The sequence below is a fragment of the Chionomys nivalis genome, chromosome 1, assembly GCF_950005125.1.
Source record: "Chionomys nivalis chromosome 1, mChiNiv1.1, whole genome shotgun sequence".
Taxonomy (NCBI): Eukaryota; Metazoa; Chordata; class Mammalia; order Rodentia; family Cricetidae; genus Chionomys; species Chionomys nivalis.
This window is the reverse complement of record NC_080086.1, coordinates 13,664,509-13,680,636: the sequence shown is the minus strand read 5'-3', so window position 1 is coordinate 13,680,636 and position 16,128 is coordinate 13,664,509. Positions and strand designations below refer to the sequence as shown.

At 41.7% G+C, this 16,128-nt stretch overlaps 1 protein-coding gene across 2 annotated transcripts in view; it reads left to right on the top strand.

Moving 5' to 3' along the window:
- The window catches only part of Ptpro (protein tyrosine phosphatase receptor type O), a 212,396-nt gene that overhangs the window by 168,698 nt on the left and 27,570 nt on the right, over positions 1-16,128 (top strand). The window contains exons 16-19 of one of the 2 annotated variants that reach the window (XM_057785269.1): positions 3,418-3,486; positions 5,493-5,576; positions 10,969-11,004; positions 14,456-14,537. In XM_057785269.1, coding sequence (XP_057641252.1) covers positions 3,418-3,486; positions 5,493-5,576; positions 10,969-11,004; positions 14,456-14,537 — 271 coding nt within the window. The remainder of the gene's footprint in view (positions 1-3,417; positions 3,487-5,492; positions 5,577-10,968; positions 11,005-14,455; positions 14,538-16,128) is intronic. The other variant, XM_057785277.1, reaches the window with a different exon arrangement.

The window sequence follows — 16,128 nt, the reverse complement described above, 5'->3', positions numbered from 1 at the left end:
AAACGCAGATGTTCCTCTCTCTCTCTCTCTCTCTCTCTCTCTCTCTCTCTCTCTCTCTCTCTCTCTGCGTGTGTGTGCGCATGCGCACGCACGATGTAGAAAGAACCTAGGGCCCTGTGGATTCTAGGCAAGCACTCTACCACTAGGATAAACATCGAGAACTCTCCTTTATACACATTCTCCACTACTTTCTTCACATTTCCAGAGTTTCCTATCAGTTCTCTGAAGACATTGCTGCTTCTTTGGTAACAATTGCATTTGGGAAATTTGGTTCAAATATACAGTAGTACACTACTGGGCAACTGAGATACAAACCAATATCTTTTACAGTTTGCTCTCTCTCGTTATGATTTAACCAGTGGCTTATAGAGTGTATTAAAAATAAATCAGGTAGCCGGGCAGTGGTGGTGCACGCCTTTAATCCCAGCACTTGGGAGGCAGAGGCAGGTGGATCTCTGTGAGTTCGAGGCCAGCCTGATCTACAAGAGCTAGTTCCAGGACAGGAACCAAAAGCTACGGAGAAACCCTGTCTTGAAAAATCAAAAAATAAAATAAAATAAAATAAATAAATCAGGTATAGTAACATACCTTTTATCCCAGCCCTCTGTAGACAGAGATGGGCTGATCTCTGTGAATTTGAAATCAGTCTTGTCTACATAATGAGTTCCAGGCCAAGCAGGAATACATAGTGAGACACTGTCAAAAGAAAGAGAGAGAGAGAGAGAGAGAAAGAGAGAGAGAGAGAGAGAAAGAAAGAAAAGAAAAGAGGAAGGGAGGAGAGAGGGAGGAAGTAAAGAAGGAAAGAAAGAAAGAAAACAAAGAAGCATCAAGTCCAACAGCAGTTTACCGCCCAGCTAGCATCATGTATAGGAAAATATAATTTTAAGTAAACTGACTCAAGCTAATTACCAGGATAAAAATGGAATGTCCTAATAGACAACAATGGTCACTTGTGAATATGGCCATCAGCTTATGAAGTTTGGTATTGCAATAACCAAATTAGGATGGTATTAGTTTTGTATTACATTAACATCATTAGGATGATGGGGATATGGCTTTAACATAGTAGAACTCCAGGGAAAACCTATAACATTGCATTCCTCAAGTAAAGTCTAGACTTACAAACTGTGTGAGGTTGTGCAGGTCACCAAAACTTTATTCATTGGCTTAGCAGATTCTAATGGATACTTGCCATGTAACAACTACCCCAGTACTGTCTGCTGTACTGACCTTGAGAACACTTGATAGACTTTCCCTTGCAATGGGGAATACAGATAACACACAGTGAAGACAAAGCTACAGCTGCATAGTGTGTTAGAGGGTCATAAGAAAGAGTGGAGCTTGGCAGTGCCGGGATACAGAAAGAAACCCTGAAAGGTTGGTGAAGAGCAGCCATATAAAACAAAGGCTTAAGAGCCATGAGGAAGGAAGCCCTATATTAGCTGTGGAAAGTGTCCAGTGTAAAGAACACCTAGTGCAAAGGCCCAATGTCATGGCTAATATACTCAAAGACTAGCTGAGACTCCAGGATAGGTAAAACAGAGGAGGTGCAGGGAAGAATGGCAGGTGATGCCCGATCACAGAGGGTTTCACAAGCCCTTGTGGGACTGTTGGCTTTCACTCCGGGTGACGTGAACAGTCACTGCAGAGTCCGGAGCACGTTAATGAGTGCTGATGAGTTTTGATACATTCATTTTGATTTTATGCAGAAAACAGGCTATATTGGGGCAATGAAGAGAGAGGGCACATGAGCTGGTTCTGTGCCACCTAGCTAAGTTCTGCCCTGCTATAGGTCCAAAGCAGTTTCTTTATTCATTAATGGTAATCACATTATACAGGGGGATTTCCACATCACCTCCCCCTTTCTACTTAAATAAAAAGGAAGGTTTCAACTTTAGCATAGTAAAATATATACAACAAAACAGTTATCAAGCAAGAATTACAGTTACAATATTTATATCTACTTTATCTTTTTATCATAACTAAAGAAAACTATAATAACTATTTATTCTTCAACTCCATCAAAGGCTCCAGAAGGATATAATTCCCTAAATAAACAGTAAGTTCATTGTAAGCAACTTCCAAAACTCTAGTATTGACAGAAACATCTCACTGCCTGGACAGTCATCCAAAGTTCTTCTGCAGCATGGGGTCATCCATCTTCAGCCTACATACCCATAGCATCTGGCAGACTTTCCCATGAAGCATAAATTTTAAAGACAGTTCCTCCTATATTGGCAGTTTGTCAGTCACTTTCTTCTGTGTCCTGCAGAATGTCTGGCAGACTCTTTCATGAAGCAGGAACCCCGAAGGACAATCTCACCTTTAGGCAAGTTTAACAATCATTTCTCCGTTGGTCTTGCATGTCCAGTTTACACAACATACCATCAAGCAGTCCAGGCAAGAGTAGTTTCTTGCCCAAATGGCTAACAAACTTCATAAGGAGCCTCTTTGATGCCCATCTTCCTCTTGAAGCAAATGGTGCTGCCAGGAGCAGACATGTCTCATTGTCATGAAAAGTCCTAAGCTCTTAAAACATTTTAAATGCCATATTCTGTAGTCTTTGAAAGATTTGAAGAATCCCTATCCATCTGAAATACATCTCTGTACATCTAGAAAATCTAACTAACATGACTACAAGCTTGACTATTAGAGATGATTGTCTATTAACATATATTTCTTAATTATACATTACAGTTTTAAGTGAGCTCAAAAGAGTGAGGCAGAAAATGATAGAATGGGGCTCTCTAAGTTGTCTTCTGGCCTAAATATACATGTGCACAGGCACCTGCACCCTGTATGCACACATGCATATCACACACACACAGAGACAGAGAGAGAGAGAGACAGAAAGAGAGAGAGAGAGAAGCACACACAGAAAGAGAGGCAGATACAGACAAAGATTTCCAGAAAAGAAGATGACAGAAAGAGATTGGTGAGTGCTTGCCAGTGGAGGAAAAGGAAAACTAAAGATTGGTGGCTCAGAAGGCCACCAAACTTCACATCCTGGGAAGGGGTAGGGTGACTTTAATTTGCGTTTAGTAGACAACATGGCAATAGCATGTTGTAACACCCAATTCCAAGAAATCATGAAATAAACAGCCATGCCCAAAATAAATGCAGAGGGGCAGCAAAGGACATGCACGTGTATTCTAGGGTCATGAACACCTTTTGGGAAAGATTGTGAACAGACTCTGTTTTGACTCAAGAATTTGATTTGCTGCATTCCAAGGGGCTGTTTCTTTGTGTTTTATCTTCCTTTGGTTTATGCTATTGTATGTGAAAGAAAATCATATAAAACATACATTATTCTTTTTTTAATGCTGGCATGATGAGCTGGATAAAGGCTCTCTTGACCTTCATGTCGGAAAAAGAGCTCCACCAAGCAGTAACCTTGGTTTTGTCTCTTTCAAACAGGGAGTGCGGAGCTGGCACATTTGTCAATTTCGCATCCTTGGAGAGGGAAGGGAAACTGCCCTACAGTTGGTGAGTGTTATTCTGGGACATGTCTTTAGCTGACTGATTCTATTGTCTTTAAGGCACAGATGATTTTTGTGTTTGTGTATGGTTGTCTTTCCTTTATTTCGGTGGGTAATCCATAACTAGATCATCATGGGCCAAAATGGTTTCTACAAGCTGAATACAATTCTTAAGTAGTGGAAAAAGGGGCCACAAAGTCAAGCAAGGGGCCCAAAGTTGTGCTTAGCAGAGGCTCCATCACAAGAGCCACAGTGGCAGTAATAGGCCCTTAGGGGAGACTTAAATAAAGCAATGTGGCTGAGTACCTGGCAACCGGAGCCAATACTTTCATTCAAAAATTAAGTAAAGATATGTAACCCAAAGCTCTCGCCTCTTCTATCAAAGACATAGACAAACTTAAAAATTGTATGAGCCCTTTGTCATTTACAGTTGGGAATGAAGTTCCCAGAGAAAAAAGGTGTTTAGGGAATTAGAACAATGTCGAGGGATAAATTTGGTTGTCATTATACTGAACTATGTGTGTAATCAATAGCAATACTGTCCAGCTAAGTATTAAGTAAACATTTCTCATTTAACAAGGGCTACCATAGAAGTGTTTAAATGAACCCATTTTCCCCAAAGTGGCTAATATTAAATAAACAGATCTGAGAGAACAGAAATTTCACCCTACAGAATCAATAGGGTAAAAAACCTTATCTAAAACACGAAACCTTCCTCTCTGAGTGGGATGATGAGCATGCTAGTTGAAAGCGGGTGGGGGGTAATGGGATGGGATTCCATTTGATTTGACTGCACTTCGGGTCATTTTAAAATTTAACATGAATAAAGTTTTTCTATAAAATATGATCAACCCAGTTATGAAGAAAGAGAATTTCTAAGTCCTTGATGCTGACAATTTCAGAAACATGAGCAGATTTGTTCAAATATGCTAGGACTCTTCTCAAGATTAAGAGCCTCACCAACTCCCTCTTCTTCCCTTTGAAAGACCAGGTCCTGTCCTAAATGTACCCATGACCCAAAAAAGCTATGCATTAATGAACTTCCTGACCATTCACAATTTGTAAGATTTATAGGCCAGCCTGGGGAAACTAAAAGCAAAGCAAAGAATCCCGTCCAGGATATTTCTGTAAAATCAAGCAAATTCTCCTGCAACTCGTAGCAAACTTGGTTTCACCAGCAGGAGCATATTGTGAGGGAGTGAGATTAGCTGTGTCAGAGGGGGTTTGCTCTAGCTGAAGTGACAAGCTTTCAAACTAATGTAGGTGGGACTGGTATTTTCCTGTCCATGTGATTGGATGGTCTGTCTTGAGTGCTGTCTGAAGACTTACAACCAGATTCCAATCAGACATTTCACCTCAATTGGAATTAAAATCCAATTACTTAATGTTTCACTTCCATTCTGATGAGAACCAATGAAAAACCCCAGGCCACGGATGAGGTGCTGATGTTGAGTGGGTGATACCCATATAGTATATTGAGTTTGTGCTTTAAGGAGTGGCGTTAGAAACCGGATACGGGTTTAAATTGAAACACTACTGAAAGTCACGTGAAGTGGTTCAGCTTGATAAGGATGTGGTACAGAACCCTGGTCCTCCCCAGAATGCATTTAAGTGACCTGACCATCTATATTCACTCAGACAAGCTACCACTCTGCTACCTGGCTTCTTAAATCAGGTTAAATTGGAAGGGGCGATAGCTGAGAATAACGCACCAGCCAACTAATGTGCCTTGATGAACCAGATGGAAAATGAAATCTCCTCAGAGCAGATGAGCTGATGCCAAATGGGTGGAAAGACGTTGTCTCTGATTACGATGAGGACTTGTGTGAATAGAAGCTGATTGGGTCACTAGTGTAGCCTTGAAGCTCTCCATCAGAAGCCCACAGAGGAGAATGATGTTTAGCTGGGGTATGAGTTGACCCTGGCAGTGACTTATTGATATCTGTTCACAGCTGAATTACTAACCCTGACCACGGTTTCATCTTTGCATCTGTTGTTTATTAATGCTCACAGGCGTAGGAGTGTGTTTGCTTTCTTAACCCTGCTGCCTTCATGTCTTTGGACTGATTATCTTTTGGCATTTTATATTAACCCTTGGTAAGTGATTTCACTTTTACTATTTACCCAACACCAAGTCTTTTTACAAGTTAACATGTAGAAAGTAAACAAAATGGGATTAAGGGATTTGTTTTTCTTGCCAGTTATTTCATGTGATTCTCAGCACTCAGGATGATAAGCAACTGGGAAGACATCAAGACAATGAATGGTACCCAGATGCCTACAGTGTCTTCCCAGTTAGATTTTCTGTGCTTCTCTCGAAGGCTTTCCTGTCCTGTGTTATTTGTCATTTGTGTCTTCTTGGAGTTGGTCCACTAGCTTCCCATCTTTGAATCCCATTTTTCTTCCCATCTCCACACATGAGAAAATTCTTTATTTCCAAGAGGGTAAATGTAGGAAGGTAGGGGAAGGAGTCCCTGAATCTGGAGACCTCTTTGCTTTCATAACAACCTCAACTCTCTAACTACTGAATATCTAACTTAACTCAGCTAAGCCCTTCTATGTAATTATTTTATCTAATACCCCACAGACTGTAACGTGTGATAGTCTTTTTAGGGACAGGGAAACAGAACTCTGGGCTCCCAGCTAAGCAGAGGACCCAAGTTCAGTTCCCAGAAACCACAGTGGGCAACTCACAAGCACCTGTAACTCCAACTTCAGGAGATCCAGTACTCTCCTCGGGCACTTGCATTCATGTACATGCACCCGATCATACATATCTATACACATGATCTAAAACCTTCAACAAAAGAAAAGAAAATAGTGCCCCAAAGAGAGTGACTCTCTTGATATTATGAGCCATCATATAATAAACACAGGTTCAGAGCCCAGAAAGTCTCCTCTCTCCTCTGAACAGAAAAGAAGAGCCTTCCTTTGGTCTACTGTTGCATTAGTGTCTAAACCACATGGACAATGAAGCCTTGAAACATATCCTTCTTGGCTTTTGCTATGTTATAATAATAATGGTAATAATTATGATAATAAACTTGACTCCTTAGACCAAATGATCCAAAATTATTTTCTCCCCTAAGTCATCAGAGAAATAGTCAGTCTTCCAGGAAAATGTCAAAATTCCCAACGACACATACACATGTATGTGTACACATACACACACGCACACACACACATGTATGCACACACAGTCATTGCCCTTAAGCTAACACATGGTTGTTTAGAGAGTATACAATAATGAAATACCTGAAATGTGGGCAATGTGAAGCAGACTTGGAAGGAAACAATAAAAAATATCTCATGGAGTGGAATAGTGGCTCTGTGTGTGTGTGAGAGAGAGAGAGACAGAGACAGAAAGACAGACTGCGAGATAGAGAAGGGTAGGGGAGGGTGAGAGAGGGATGTGGGAATCTGAACAACCATTCATGCATTGAAGCTATTGGTCAAATATTCTAGTCCTCTGAGGGCAGAAAGAATGCAGCTGATGTAATTTATGACATCAAGTCACAGAGGGAGAAACATTGAGAAAGACGTCCTCTGTATGCATCATTACTACAAAATCTGCACATTTTAGAAAGCACACTAGAGGGAAGCACTTTGAAACACGCTCAATCATATCTCACCATAGCAGTATCCACTACCGTTCCCTGAGCTGTTGCTGCTTCTTAGGTTCAGACTTCACCATCATCAGCTCAGTGTGTGCTGTGCTGAGTGTCAGATAGTGTGAGCAGTACATGTTGCTTCCACCTTCCCCTTCAAAACTGGCATTACCTTTCAGTTGAACATCCTCTCACCATCCTCGGGAATTCCACCTGTGCTTAGGATGCAGATAGTGACTAGAGCATCCACCACAGAAAGCTGCGTCCGGTGCTATATCCCTGTCTCAGCTCAGCCCGAGATCTTCCCATTTTCTACACTGCATGCCTTGTGCATCTTTCTTAACGACTCGTGGATGAACAGATGGCCAACCTCTTCAAGGCCCCTTATAAACAGTATTGACCAAATTGTGTGAATCCCTGATAAGGGGAGCAAAATCCCCCACTGTGTTTAGTAAACATCCTGAGGCTGTAAATGGTTGCCTCAAGAGGAGAAGAGACCTTCAAGGAAGAGATTAGTCTTTCACACGTGCACACATCCCAACCAGAAAAGAACAGCTCACATTCCCGACTGCTTGATCTGCAGGTCACTCCCTAAGCTTGCATTTGCTAAGCATCCCTCAAATGCATTTGTCTTCATATGCCATCTACCCTGTCAACAGCTCTAAACAGCAGCGCTACGCTCCCACACACTCCCAAAGCATTAGCCAGCTTCCTCTGGGAAGTGGGGGATTTTTTGAAGAGATGGACTTCTGTTGATTTGCTAGCACCCTCAAATGCCTCTGGAACCTTGAGATATCCCATCAGACAGTTCTCACTGTCTGATGAGAATTCTATCACCAGGTGGTGGGTGTCTGGCGCTAGTGCCCAGTCAGTTGGCTTCCGTGAGGATTCCTGATTTCAGTGGTCCTGGAGCCTTACTCTTTTTTAAAAGCATCCCCTACTCTGAACTGAATTCACTGCTGTTTCTTTTCTCTACCATAACCACCTGCATACCATATACAAACATGCATGTGTCTGCTCTAACTCCTAAACAGTCACATTTTAAGGACAGGAGGACATTTAGTGATAGCATTCAGATGTATACAAGGTCATGCATTGGTCATTAGGTGCTGTGTTTGGAGACGGCTGTAAACCTAAAGGCCTGGGTGGCTTTTGTTTAGCATGTGAAGCAGCTGCACTTAGGAACCCGGGGACCTCTGGGCATTATACTTTATTTTAATCACTGCACATTCAGTGTCTCTGCCATTACCTTGGATTCTTTTGAGGAATGGACTGCAGTACGGTTGGATTTAGGGCCTGTTGTGGCCCCAAAAGAATTTAGGAAGAATTCACTTTAATTTCTTTATATCACTGGGGATTTGAACTTTGTCTTACATAAACGAAAAGTAGAAAAATAAAATGTGTATGTTCTCTCATTCTCTCTGTCTCTCTCTCTCTCTGCGTGTGTCTTTCTCTCTTTCTCAACACAGTACTCAAAAGTGTAGAAAGATGCTCTCCATGTGGCCACGGCCTGTCATCAGTCAGTCTTGGCATATTCCACAGCCTTCAGATACAGGGACACTCCAGATTCAGCAGAATCTAAATAGAACATTGAACGCGGCCACAAATCATACAGACATACCCTCATGGCCACAGCACACCATACAAAATACGCAGCGGAATTTTACATCACACTGAACGTTCACTGGGTAACAGATGGGATTCGAATGGAAAAGTCTGTGCCTGGCTTCTCCTGAGCCACCAAGCACAGCAGCTCCCTTTGTCTCAGATTCCTTTTGCAGTCTGTTTGGATAGGAAAGGAGTTTTCTTTGCTCTCAGTCTCCTGATCCCAGCAGAGCTGTCAGCCACCTGTCCTGGCATTCTGGTTTCCCAAATGCTGACATGATTGGCTGGGTTGCATTCCTGAAATTAACTTACTACCAGGATAGCTGAACCAGAGAAGGGCCCACGGAGCTTTCTTTAGGTTCCAGCATCCTAAGAGATACAGCTATGTCCGACATCAGTGTTTTTTAAATGATATGGGAGAGTTGTACTTCTTCTGAAGTCTGAGAATAAAAGACAAAGAAGATGAGACCAGGGGAGCAGGGAAGAAACAGGAACAAAGCAGTGAGGGTGAGAAGGGGTAAGGAGTCTTCACTTGGAAGTTGTAGGAAATAAAAGCTATTCAAACCCAGAAACTCCATGGACCACTAAGGGTGCTTCCCTATAACCCTGACCTGACTGCTTGCTCTTTGTCTATAATCCTCACTTCACAGGACCTATAAGGCCAAGTCTAGGATTATTGTTATTCTTTAGACAGTTTGAGAATAATACATGATCTTTCCTTTTACTGGTATCCATCCATTGTACATTGTGGTGTGTGCATTGGTCTGTGTGTGTGTGTGTGCGTGCACGTGCACCTGTGTGTGATGATTGCAAGCTCACACCACATTGGACATGTGGAGGTCAAAAGGCAGATTTCAGAAGTCGATTCTCTCCTTCTTCCTTGAGTTCTGGGGCCTGGACACAGGTTCTTGGGCTTGTCATCAAGACCCTCTACTGATTGAGCCAGCTCCTGGCCCACATAAAAACATTTTCCTCAAGTATATCATGTGCGTTGAGCACACTTGTCTTCTATATCCAGCCCACCATCCTTCCTTCCTTCTGTTCCCCAGATAGCCCTGCTTGTACTTTCATGCCATATATAAGACTACATGTAACAGAAGAGACTACAAGATAGATAATTTGCATAATTAACTTACTAGATGAAACTGCAAGGGTAATACAAATTTAGAATATTTTGTTTCAACTCAACATGATAAGCATTCGTGAACAAGCCAGTATGGCGTCTACCGTCAGTGCTCATCCCTGAAGGGCACAGTGTCTAGCAGGTGGGTTAACACAGATCCCCCTCACCACGTGAGAACTGGCCATTTGCCAGAGCTATGGATGCCTGGGGAAAGAACTGCCTCATCCTTTTAAAGCCTTTCTGAAGCTGAGATATCCAGGAAATCACAGTTTTAATGTACAAATAAATAATCCGGTACATGAAGGTACTTGTACCCATGACTGATCATTCTCTCCTGACATTTACTTCTGAAGATATGCACACCTTCATTAGAATATTGAGAGGCCTGTGGTATTGATTACAGTGACATTTACTATCGTTTCACTCATAAGCTGAATTAAGCTAACACCTGCCCCTTGTACAGATGATAAAATACAACAACAAAGTTCTTCAAGTAGCTGCTTTCTTCGTGTGGGGTGACAGGGCTTGATTCCTTTACCCGCTTCATGACTCTAAATAATCCCAAATTAATGTAATTAACCAAACCGTACATTAACACTTCCTGTGTTTGGGCTTATGGGTTATTAAGGAATTAAGAAGACCCATGTGGCAGGTCCATTTCTTCATATATGTTAAGAGTATAAAAACATAGAATTGCATGAGCCAAGCACCTACAGCAGTCCAGCAGCTCACCTCAGAAACAACAGAGAGGCTACTTTAGTCCATAACAAAGAACCCAACCTTCAGCTTCCTTGCTTTATTCTTTATTCCCCCCGTTCTTCTTTCTTGTCTACAGACACTGGAAACCAGGAAATGGATGTTTCCATTACTAATAAAACCTTCTAGAAAGGTAACCGCCAGGAGTCAGCGACTGTTGCTCTAGAATGCAGTTTTCAGCAAATGAGAAATATGAAATGCAGGCATGTGCTTGTGACCGAGTAGTTTCTCAAAATGAGTCAGAAATAGCTATCTTTACCTAAGGAAGACTAATTTAACAAATCTGAAGTATAGTTGATAAAAATTAAATGCTTAATGAAAAAGTATAAGCCCTTTGAAGTTTAATCCTATTAATCAACTTTTTGTACTGATGGATTTTTTTTTTTTCAATTTTCAGGAGTAAAAATGGCTTAAGGAAGAGGAAGCTGACGAAGTAAGTCCGTGGCACTGTTACACTCGGAGACTTTCGTCATAACAACGTACACTTTCCAAATGAAAACCTAGTCTAGTTTCCCTTCTGTTGCTGTAATAGAACTTTCCGACCCAAGTAGCTTAGGAGAGAAAAGGCTTTATTTCATCTTGTAGGTTACAGCCCACCACTGAGGGAAGCCAGGGCAAGAACTCAAGCCAGAGCTAAATGCAGTGGTGCACGCCTTTAATCCCAGTACTCAGGAGGTAGAGGCAGGTGGCTCTCTGTGAGTTCTAGGACAGCCAGAGCATTGGAAGGAAGACCCCCTCATCTCAAAAACAAAACAAATAGAATTTGAAGCAGAAAACATGGAGGAACACTGCTTGCTGGCTTGCTGTGGCTCACGCTTAGGTAGCTTTCTTACACAGTTCAGAATCACCTACCCAGAGCACCATGGCGCTACCTACAGTGCTCTAGGTCCTCCTGTATCAGACAACATTCGAGACAACTTCCCACAGGCATGCATACCCTCAGGCTACTATGATCTGGGTGATCCCGTAACTGAGATTACGTTCTCAGATAACCCAATGCTGTGTCAAGTGAAGCCAACAGGACATTCATTTGGGATCAAGTGCTCCCAAATGAAAAGGGTGTCTAAGAAGAGGTGTGTCTGTGTGAAAAGCACAGTGTGTCGCTGTGTAATCACACACAGGCAGGGAGACTAGAGACGCTTATCACAGAATCCACTCCAGGAAAAATCAGTTCTCATCATAGGAAACCATAAAACAAATGGATTGTTAGGACTCACAAAAATCTTGCAAGAGGTCATGCCAAATATATGACCATCTAGTATGGACAAAAGGTACACAAAAGCCTCTGGTCATTTTATGTTTTGAAATTCTACTTCATTGCAGAGAAATGTTTTTACTCTAGTTGGTGCTAAAATTAATACTCTGATAATACCGCCTCTGAACTCTTTCTGATAAATAGGAAAAATAATGAGTTAGCCTGTGCTCCTACTTCCTTAACTCTTAAATCATAGACTATGCTATGGTGGGTCAAAGTTATCACCACAGATTTCAAAAGCTTATGTGTTTATAAGCTCCAGGCCTTTCCTGATTAAAATTCTGTAGTATATATAAACAGTGAAACATTTTTCATAAACTGAATCTTTATTCTTACCAAGGACAGAACACTGATGTATTCGTTTGAAAAGGCAATGGGGTTCTGATGACGGTATTGTTGATAGAGAGAGAAATAAAAATGTAGTATTTTGTCAGATACTTCAAAAGAAACGTTAGGATAAAATATTCTTATTTAGCTTTGAGTGGATTATGATTTCAGGCACAGTAAGATAATTTTTCCAGAGTCTCTGTAAAGTCAACAAACGTCCCATTAGCATGCAGCAAGGGGCACGGCAGAGGGGCGATTAATCAGGGAGCGACAATTGTTTGAGAGAAATATTATGACAGCAATGGAAAGTCTTCCTTGCTCAAAACTATTGGTGAGTTTTGAAGAGAGCTATAGAGGAGTTGGCTAGAATATCCAGGAATAGAGTCACAGGATAAATGGAAGGGACACCCAGAGATGTCTCCTTCCAAGTTCCAGACAGAAACAAGAAGATGAATGATCTGACTCTGTGATTCCTGATTTCTGTCGTCCCCCACCCCCACTCTGCCATCATGCAGCCACACCCTCCCCCACCTTCTGCCCCATCTTTTAAATGCTCCTGCTGCCTCCCCTCCTTCCCAGTGTCCCAGTCCCATTCTCTGCCCTAGCTCTATGCCAGCCTTCTCTAGTCTGTCTCCCTCATCTTTGGGTTTGCTTCTTCTCGCCCACAAATCTGGTCTGCCACCACCAGGCATATTCTGATTTCCTAATAACAAGGTATAGCTTGGAAATGCTAAATCCAACTTTAACCAACTTTAAGATCAATGCCCCTACAACATCTGGAGCCAGAGAGGCAGCTCTAATGGAATTGGACATGGGAGCCCATCTTTAGCGGGTATTTTAGAAAAAGAAGAAGGGTAAAGCGGGAAAATCTTTGAACCAATACTTGCTCTGCCTGGGCTTCTGTCGGAGTTCTACTCCCCAGAGGTCCCACTTTCTTCCCTTAACAGTGACTCTCTTATGTTTGTTTGATTCTGCTGTGTTGGGGATCGAGGCTGAAGCTTTCCACATCCTAGGCAGGCCCCTAAGCTAATTCCCAGGCATCTGTGGCTCCCACTAAGCATGACAGCCTGTTTTTTGAACTACCATGTTTTTTTATGACCAAGAGTCATTGTTCCTATCATTTCTTATTAAAAACATCAGAATTTTGAGGCAATACCTGAGAACTTTAATTCCCTTACAATCCACTAAAATTTTAGTATAAACGAATATCATAAATTTATCTACCAGATTAACTAGTCAGCAGCTTTAACCAAATACTTAATTCATGCTGTGTAGTTACTAATGGGGTGGAGGACTGCAGACAGACGGGAGAATCTGAACAGCATGTTGTAAGACTAAAGCATAGGTTAAATATATGGACCCAACCCAAATGGAAAGGCTGGGATAAGAGAAATTGCAGCTTCCTGTAGGGTAGAGAAGAGGTTAGTGCAGGCTGCTTCTTAAAGAGAAGCAACCAAGATATACAGAACATGAAAGTTAAATCCTATTCATAAAAAAAAAAAAAAAAACTAACGGAGATGTAGAAACTTGGCTGTGTGATTCGCTTGCACTTCTAAGCCATTTCTACAGTTGTGTTGAGTCACCAGCTTAGATACAGTTCTCTCAGGTGAGACACTTAGAGTTTCCTAGCAAAATGCTTCATCCTGCAGACTGGGCCTGCTCTAGGGGTGCCGTAGCTAGCTGCAGGATTCCATATCCATAGAAAGCTGCTTAATTAACAAGTCTCTTTGAATGCTGTACGTGAGCCAAGGAGGTGGGTGTGGCAACAGCATTTTTTCAATGACTATGGCGAATTTATGAGAAGTTAGATGATTATCCAGAGTCACAGTCTAGACAAAGAGCAGCAAACCACATCTCAGACAGGTCTCTGGAGTGTAAATTCCTGTTCTTCCTCAGATGCCTGGATCCTCCAGAAATAAGCACACAAATTCATGGATGTGTATTTCTATGCACATACACGCAACACACAAACACAGATAATACACACATATTATAGATATAATACACATATACTTATATATATGTGCATATATAAGTGGAAGTGTATATATAATATGATTTTTCCCTAAATTAAAGGTGAAGTGCAGATACAGACATCTCTAGGAAGTTTAGTGTATATATACTTTTTCTAAAATTGTATTGCCAACTGACAGTCTTAATTAGAGACTGTAGTAACAGTCGGTGTTTATCCTAGAAAAGTAAAACTTCTATTTTTGCCAAGAAAAGTACAAAATGTGGTGTTAACCAATATGCTGCCCACTGGGTTGATTTTTAACCATCCCTTTCTTTCTGTTTGACAAAGCCCAGTTCAGCTGGATGACTTTGATTCTTACATCAAGGATATGGCCAAAGACTCTGACTATAAATTCTCTCTTCAGTTTGAGGTGAGTGGTGAGGCAGTCTCTCCCTTCTGGGATGGACATGGCATGGGGATGGTGGGGTTTACAGTGGGGTCACTTCCCTGCTCCCTGATTGGGTGGAACATAGGATCCACTGCTAAGCAAGGAAGGCAATTTATTTCCTGGGGGTGGGGGAGCTTAACTTCTGGACCAGATCAAGGGGCCTCCACAATTGTCTAGAAGGCCAGAGTTCAGAGAGCCTAAATGCAGGGAGGGAGAGAACAGGAGTGGGGTCAAAGGTTAATAGATGAGACCAGGAGATGACATATTTGAAAAGTCAAGAACAGTCAAGAGGAAGGAAGCTGAAAAGAAAACCAACACCTGGCATGGCACTTGCCTTCCAGGTGTGTCTTCAGGTGGCCCAAGACCAGGTGGAGACCTGTGTCTCCTAGGAGTGTGACAGCCAAGGGCAGGGCACTCACGAAGCTGGGAACATTTCTTGCTGTTTGGCTTTCTTTCTTTTGAAAACCTGGGAGGACAGAGTTGTTCATGATTTGTGTAGACAGAGAAGGACACTATCCACACTCCCTTCCCTAGAACTCCACACTGAGACCAGTGCACACATAAACAGTAGACAAAGGGGCAGAACAAACTAGGGCCTTGGTTCTGCTGCCCCGTGGCCCCTCACATGCCTCAGAAGCCATGGCAGCTACACCGAGCCATGATTCCGGATAAAGGAAATGACTCTGATCTTTTGTAATTTTCTTTTTAATTCTAAGTTCTCTTTCCCATTAGAGTAACTGGTTTTATCACATTTATTTTTTTCCGTTTCTTCTTTATCTTCGTCAGCTACGGACCACTTTAGTCAACACCGACTAGGAATAGTCTGGGTATGGGCATTTTTCCAAGGAGTTTGAGGGTGAAAAGAATCTTTAAAATATTGCTTTTACTGTGTGTATATACATATATGTGTGCATGTATGTGTGTATGTTTTATGTATGTATGTATGTACATATGTATGCATATATGTGAGCCACAATGTGTTTGTAGGTCAGAGGACAACTTCCAGGAGTCAGGTCCCCTCTTCACCACATGAGGCCCAGGGATCTGACTCATGGGATCATCAGGTTGGGTGGGAAGAACCATTACCACTGAGCCGTCTCACTGTCCAGTGAAGGATTTTATTCATTACCAAATTCAAAGCCCCCTAACTACCATGTCTTGATAAATCTCCCCCAAAGCCTGGCCTGTTATCTATTCCCTGCAGATGCATATGAAATTATCAATAGTACCCTCATATAACAGCTCAAATAACAGAAATCTAATTATATTTCAGGCTCTACAGTAAGAACAGCATTTCAGAAAGTAAGTCACTAGAAGGAAGATATTTTTAAAAGACTGATAATGAGCCAAAATTCTGTAAAAAAAAAAAAACTGAATAGTTGGATGGCTATAAGGCTGGAGAGGAAAATGATGGTGTGGACACAACTCTAACCTGAGTAAAACGTTTCTTAATTACTTTGAGATTAGATTCTGTATAAGTTACTTTTCTGTTGCTCTGATAAGACACACCCTGACAAAAAGTGAATTAGAAAAGAATGGATTCCTTTCACCTAGAGTTCTAGGATTAGAGAGT